Genomic DNA, 7,249 nt, shown 5'->3' with positions numbered 1-7,249 from the left:
GGAGGAGGTTACAGAGATAGGGAGGGGTGTAGGGGCTGGAGGAGGTTACAGAGATAGGGAGGGGTGTAGGGGCTGGAGGAGGTTACAGAGATAGGGAGGGGTGTAGGGGCTGGAGGAGGTTACAGAGATAGGGAGGGGTGTAGGGGCTGGAGGAGGTTACAGAGATAGGGAGGGGTGTAGGGGCTGGAGGAGGTTACAGAGATAGGGAGGGGGTGCGGGGTGATGGAGAGATTTGATAATATTTTATATTTTAATGACTACACAGTTGTTTTGGGACTGGGAGGTGATACCGGGTGTGACTGGGGACAGGAGTTCCTGGGAGTTATCAGGCGGGGGCTAGCAGAGCTTTAGATGGGCTGAATTTTCCTCACCTTACACTCTTGCAGCGTCACGGTCCCCGAGTTCTTGTAGTGTCGTTTCTTAGCCTTATATTTCGGATTAATGCAGGGCCAAGTGAGCTGTCGGGAGAACGAGGATAAAGGAATAAGATGGAGAGAGTGAGAGGGAGTCAAAGACACAGAACAAGAGAGAAAGCGAGACAGGCAGAGCGAGAGAGAGAGAGAGAGATAGGGATAGAGTAACGGAGGGAGAGATAATGAGAGAGAGACAGAGAGACACTGAGTGAGGGAGACAGAGTGAGAGACACAGAGAGAGAGAGAGAGAGATAGGGAGAGAGAAACAGAGAGAGAGAGAGAGTGAATGAGAGAGAGACAGAGAGACACTGAGTGAGGGAGACAGAGGGAGAGACAGAGTGTGAGATACGGAGAGAGAGAGAGACAGAGACAGACAGAGCGAGAGAGAGAGATAGGGAGAGAGAAGCGGAGAGAGAGAATGAGAGAGAGACAGAGAGACACAGAGTGAGGGAGACAGAGGGAGAGACAGAGTGTGAGACACAGAGAGAGAGAGACAGACAGAGCAAGAGAGAGAGATAGGGAGAGAGAAGCGGAGAGAGAGAGAGAGAGAATGAGATAGAGACAGAGAGACACAGAGTGAGGGAGACAGAGGGAGAGACAGAGTGAGAGACACAGAGAGAGAGAGAGAGGCAGAGAGAGAGTCAGACACAGAGAGAGACAGAGAGAGAGAGTCCGAGAGTGAGAGACAGGGAGAGAGAAATGGAGAGAGATAGAGAGGGAGATAGAGAGAGAGAGAGAGAGAGAGTCAAAGACACAGAATGAGAGAAAGCGAGACAGACAGGGCGAGAGAGAGAGAGAGATAGGGAGAGAGAAATGGAGAGAGAGAATGAGAGAGAGACAGAGAGACACAGAGTGAGGGAGACAGAGGGAGAGACAGAGTGAGAGACACAGAGACAGACAGACAGACGGGCAGAGAGAGAGTCAAAGGCACAGAGAGAGACAGAGAGTGAGAGACAGGGAGAGAGAAATGGAGAGATATATAGAGGGAGAGAGAGACAGACAGAGAGACAGAGAGTGAGAGACAGGGAGAGAGAAATGGAGAGATATATAGAGGGAGTTAGAGAGAGAGAAAGAGACAGAGAGTGAGGCAGAGAGAGTGAGAGAGAGAGAGGCAGAGAGAGAGAGTGAGGCAGAGAGAGTGAGAGAGAGAGCAAGAGATAGAGAGAGAGATGGAGAGTGAGGCAGAGAGAGTGAGAGAGAGAGCGAGAGATAGAGAGAGAGAGATGGAGAGAGAAGCAGGGAGTTAGACAGAGAGAGAAAGAAGCAGACAAAGACAGAGCCAGGGCTATTAATCTCCACAAAATACACTCGGCAATCCCTTCCTGCCCGATACCCCACTCCAATTCATCAGCATTTCCCACCTACACCTCTTCACCAGTCCAATAGAAACTGGCTCGAGGGGCTGAATGGCCTCCTCCTGTTCCTGTGTAACAGGCTCGAGGAGGTGGGCTGAATGGCCTCCTCCTGTTCCTGTGTAACATGCTCGAGGAGAGGGGCTGAATGGCCTCCTCCTGTTCCTGTGTAACAGGTTCGAGGAGGTGGGCTGAATGGCCTCCTCCTGTCTCTGTGTAACAGGCTTGAGGAGAGGGGCTGAATGGCCTCCTGCTGGTTATCTGCTATCTCTCACTCACCAGTGCTCCTGGTGTTGAACTCTGCATTTCGCTGAAGGTTGTATAAAACTCGCCGATGTAGTCGTGTTTTCCATTGGAATCGTGGTCCCAGACTGTGAACTACAGGAGAGAGAGAGACAGAAATCAGGTCAGTTCTGAGGGAGAGCCGCACTGTCGGAGGGTCAGTGCTGAGGGAGAGCCGCACTGTCGGAGGGTCAGCGCTGAGGGAGAGCCGCACTGTCGGAGGGTCAGTGCTGAGGGAGAGCCGCACTGTCGGAAGGTCAGCGCTGAGGGAGAGCCGCACTGTCGGAGGGTCAGTGCTGAGGGAGAGCCGCACTGTCGGAGGGTCAGTGCTGAGGGAGAGCCGCACTGTCGGAGGGTCAGTGCTGAGGGAGAGCCGCACTGTCGGAAGGTCAGCGCTGAGGGAGAGCCGCACTGTCGGAGGGTCAGTGCTGAGGGAGAGCCGCACTGTCGGAGGGTCAGTGCTGAGGGAGAGCCGCACTGTCGGAGGGACAGTACTGAGGGAGAGCCGCACTGTCGGAGGGTCAGTACTGAGGGAGAGACGCACTGTCGGAGGGTCAGTGCTGAGGGAGAGCCGCACTGTCAGAGGGTCAGTGCTGAGGGAGAGCCGCACTGTCGGAGGGTCAGTACAGAGGGAGCGCCGCAATGTCGGAAGGTCAGTGCTGAGGGAGCGCCGCACTGTCGGAGGGTCAGTGCTGAGGGAGCGCCGTACTGTCGGAGGGTCAGTGCTGAGGGAGAGCCGCACTGTCGGAGGGTCAGTACTGAGGGAGAGCCGCACTGTCGGAGGGTCAGTACTGAGGGAGAGCCGCACTGTCGGAGGGTCAGTACTGAGGGAGAGCCGCACTGTCGGAGGGTCAGTACTGAGGGAGAGCCGCACTGTCGGAGGGTCAGTGCTGAGGGAGAGCCGCACTGTCGGAGGGTCAGTACTGAGGGAGCGCCACACTGTCGGAGGGTCAGTACTGAGGGAGAGCCGCACTGTCGGAGGGTCAGTGCTGAGGGAGAGCCGCACTGTCGGAGGGTCAGTACTGAGGGAGAGCCGCACTGTCGGAGGGTCAGTACTGAGGGAGCGCAGCACTGTCGGAGGGTCAGTACTGAGGGAGAGCCGCACTGTCGGAGGGTCAGTACTGAGGGAGAGCTGCACTGTCGGAGGGACAGTGCTGAGGGAGAGCTGCTCTGTTGGACTTTCCCTCTTCAACATGTTTCTTACTCTCTGTCATGCCCTCTCGCCCATTTCTCTCTTCCTCTCTCGCATTCACTCTCTCTGACACCCTCTCCCACTCGGACTCCCTCTCTCTCATTGTCTCACTCACTCCTTCAGAATTTCACCCATTCGTTTTCTCACCATCCCTCTCTCGCACACTCTCTGACACACACCGTGTCCTTCAGACTCACTCTCTCACTCTCTTTTTCACGCACTCTCCCTCTCTTGCACACCCGCTTTCATTCCCTCTCTCTCACTCACACTCTCACTTTCTCTCTCTCTCTCTGTCTCTCTCACTCTGTCCCTCTCTCACTCACTCTCTGTCTGTCTTTCTCGTTCACTCTCTCTGACATTTTCTCACTCTCGCTCTCTGTCACTCTCCTTCTCTCAATCTTTCACTCTCTCTCTCTCTGTCTCTCTCTCTCACTCTGTCTCTCTCACTCACTCTCTCTCTCTGTCTCTCCTGTCACTCTCCCTCCCCCTGACTTTCTCTCTCTCTCGCTCTCTGTCACTCTCCTGCTCTCTATCTTTCACTCTCTCTCTCTCTGTCTCTCTCTCTCTCTCACTCTCTCTCTCACTCACTCTCTCTCTCTGTCTCTCTCTCACACTCTCTCACTCACTCTCTCTCGTCTCTCCTGTTCACTCTCCCTCCCCCTGACTTTCTCTCACTCTCGCTCTCTGTCACTCTCCTTCTCTGTATCTTTCACTCTCTCTCTTTCTGTCTCTCTCTCATTCACTCTGTCTCTCTCTCACTCACTCTCCTCTCTCTCTCTCCTGTTCACTCTCCCTCTCTCTGACTTTCTCTCACTCTCGCTCTCTGTCACTCTCCTTCTCTCTATCTTTCACACTCTCTCTCTGTCTCTCTCTCTCACTGTCTCTCTCTCACTCATGCTCTCTCAGTCTCTCCTGTTCACTCTCCCTCTCCCTGACTTTCTCTCACTCTCGCTCTCTGTCACTCTCCTTCTCTCTATCTTTCACTCTCTCTCTCTGTTTCTCTCTCACTCTGTCTCTTTCTCACTCATCCTCTCTCAGTCTCTCCCTTTCACTCTCCCTCTCCTGACTTTCTCTCACTCTCGCTCTCGGTCACTCTCCTTCTCTCTGTCTATCTATCTTTCACTCTCTCTCCGACTCTCTCTCTCTCTCTCTTCTCTCCCTGTCTGTCACGCTCTCTCACACAGTCGCTCTCACTCTCTCTCCTCCCTTTCTCTCTCTCTTACGCGATTGTAATGTAGCGTGGGCTACATGGTTAACCAGTCATTTTAGAGTGGGTTTTGATTTGAGAAGCAGATATGAGTTTGCCTCTGTTACTCATGAATCAACAGCAAGTGCCTCATTTTACAAAGGTATCTCCATCTACATGACAAGGAAGTATTCAATGATCGACATGACACTAGGAAGTTCTGAGGAACAAAGGGACCTTGGCGTGTGTGTGTGTGTCCATAGATCTCTGAAGGCGGAGGGGCATGTTAGTGGGGGCGGTGAAAAAGGCATAGGGGACACTTGCCTTTATCAATCGAGGCATAGATTACAAAAGTAGGGAGGTGATGTTGGAGTTGTATAGACCCTTGGTGAGGCCACAGCTGGAGTACTGTGTGCAGTTCTGGTCGCCACATTATAGGAAGGATGTGATTACACTGGAGGGGGTGCAGAGGAGATTCACCAGGATGTTCCCTGGGGATGAAACATTGAAGTGATGAAGAGCGGTTTGGATAAGACTTGGGTTGTTTTCGCTGGAGCAGAGAAGACTGAGGGGCGACCCTGATCGAGGTGTACAAGATTATGAGGGGGGCATGGACAGGGTGGATAGGGAGCAGCTGTTCCCCTTAGTTGAAGGGTCAGTCACGAGAGGGGGACATAAGTTCGAGGTGAGGGGCAGGAGGTTTAGGGGAGGATGTGAGGGAAAAACCTTTTTACCCAGAGGGCGGTGAGGGTCTGGAATGCGCTGCCTGGGAGGGTGGTGGAGGGCGGGTTAGCCTCACATCCTTTAAAAAAGCACCTGGATGAGCACTTGGCACCTCATAAACATTCAAGGCTATGGGGCCAAGCGCTGTTCAATGGGGTTAGGGAGGTAGGTCAGGTGTTTCTCACGTGTCGGCGCAGACTCGATGGGCCGAAGGGCCTCTTCTGCCCTCTGTGATTCCGTGACACGTCATCTTCATTACCGACTCACTCATCAATAGATAGGCGTGCCACCATGTGCACTGAGCAAAGCGAAACGATAGAACGAGCGTACCAACTGGCGACGAGGCTGCCTTCCCCGTAGCCATCGAGGTTATCTCCCTCCAGTACGCTACCGTTTGGCCCTGTCGAGCCGCTTGATCGGACCACCGACCACTGCTCACCGTGCATTGAACGCCCTCGCGTTCTCCCGTTCGGCCAACGACTGGTGGGGGGGGGGGGGGGGGAGGAGAAGAGGCGAGCGATCTTCTCACCGACGGGCAGCAGCAAAACGCACGGCCCGAATCGTAGCCTCGGCCGCACCCGGCGCCCCAGGTTCCGAGAGGAGCTCCGACGAGCCTGGCGAGGAGCCCACTTGCCGCCGAAACCCTCTTGTTAACCACGCCGAGGGTTGAAATTGAATTCCTACGCGCATCGCTCCCAGGTCCCCGAAGGCCCACCCCCTCGCGCACGAGGAGGGGGAAAAAAAGCCGGCGTCGAATTTAGATGGGCCGGAAGGTTTGGGAGCCTCGCCGCCCGCACAATTTTCCGACGGCCCCGTTGGGTTTGCGGTGCTAAAGCCGGACCAGAGTGTGCGAATGCGCGGCAGGGTTACAAATCAACCCGTCAACAGAGTGGCCAGACCGGGCGGGCATCGGATGCCGATAAATGGATGAATCGTACTCCAAGTACTCGACGTGAGCCGAGCTTACCCAGCATGTCGGACCGGACGAGGCCTCTCAGGAATGTCGGGAAGCTATTTGTGCAGATCGGGAAATATTGTTCTTTCTTTTAAAATAGAGGTTTAGTCAGTGGGTGTGTCCCAATTTGGATTGAAGCCCAGCTTGTCTGGGCACTTTGGTGTACACTCGTTTCGAGATGCGAACAGAGAAGTAAGAGTGCATTTGCATTTTGTTGAATGGAGCATTCGAGAAGTGGGGGTGAAATCTTGCACCTAGCTAGCGGAGACCCAGCAATATGTTTATATCACGGATAAAATTGGTACAGTGAATGGGGGTTTATTGTTAGAAGAAGTGGAGTTTAAAGAGGCGGGTGAGACAATGAGAATTTCAATCTCTCACACATTCTCCCTCTCCCCCTCTCTCTCTCTCACTCTCTCTCTCTCTCTCACTCTGTCTCTCTCTCTCTCCCCCTCTCACACTTTCTCTCTCTCACAAACATTCTCTCTCTCTCTCTGTCTCTCTCTCACTTTCCCCCTCTAACACACTCTCTCTCACTCTGTCTCTCTCTCTCCCCCTCTCACACACTCTCTCTGTCTCTCTCTCACTCTGTCTCTCTCTCTCCCCCTCTCACACTTTCTCTCTCTCATAAACATTCTCTCTCTCTCTGTCTCTCTCTCGCTTTCCCCCTCTAACACACTCTCTCTCTCTCACTCTGTCTCCCCCTCTCACACTTACTCTCTCTCACACTCTCTCTCACATGTTCTCTCTCTCTCTATCTCTCTCTCTTTCCCCCTCTCGCACACACTCTCTCTCTCTCACTCTGTCTCTCTCCCGCTCTCACACTCTCTCTCACACACATTCTGCTCTCACTCTCTCACTTTGTCTCTCTCTCTCCCCCTCTCACACCCTCTCTCTCCCTCTCTCACTCTGTCTCTCTCTCTCTCCCCCTCTCACACACTCTCTCGCTCACATTCTCTCTCTCTCCCTCTCTCTCGCTCTGTCTCGCTCTCCCTCTCTCTCACTCTGTCTCTCTCACACACACATTCTCTCCCTCTCCCCCTCTCTCACTCTGTTTCTCTCTCTCTCCCCCTCTCACACACTCTCTCTCTCTCTCTCTCTCTCTCTCTCTCTCTCAGTTTTCTCACCTTCAGTTGTTTCTGGTAA

The 7,249-nt window shown here is 53.8% G+C and overlaps 1 protein-coding gene across 1 annotated transcript in view; it reads right to left on the bottom strand.

Moving 5' to 3' along the window:
- Positions 1–371: 371 nt before the first annotated feature.
- The window catches only part of LOC144678557 (copine-6-like), a gene marked incomplete at both ends in the record, with an annotated part of 10,249 nt that continues 3,371 nt past the window's right edge, over positions 372–7,249 (bottom strand). The window contains 3 exons of the mRNA XM_078538305.1: positions 372–458; positions 2,045–2,143; positions 7,231–7,249. The exon at positions 7,231–7,249 is cut by the window's right edge and continues 71 nt beyond it. Of these exons, the coding sequence (XP_078394431.1) occupies positions 372–458; positions 2,045–2,143; positions 7,231–7,249 (205 nt within the window). The remainder of the gene's footprint in view (positions 459–2,044; positions 2,144–7,230) is intronic.

The sequence above is a fragment of the Cetorhinus maximus genome, unplaced genomic scaffold (genome assembly GCF_964194155.1).
Source record: "Cetorhinus maximus unplaced genomic scaffold, sCetMax3.hap1.1 HAP1_SCAFFOLD_4624, whole genome shotgun sequence".
Classification (NCBI taxonomy): Eukaryota; Metazoa; Chordata; class Chondrichthyes; order Lamniformes; family Cetorhinidae; genus Cetorhinus; species Cetorhinus maximus.
Note: the sequence above shows the minus strand (reverse complement) of the source record. Positions and strands in the feature narration are given on the sequence as shown.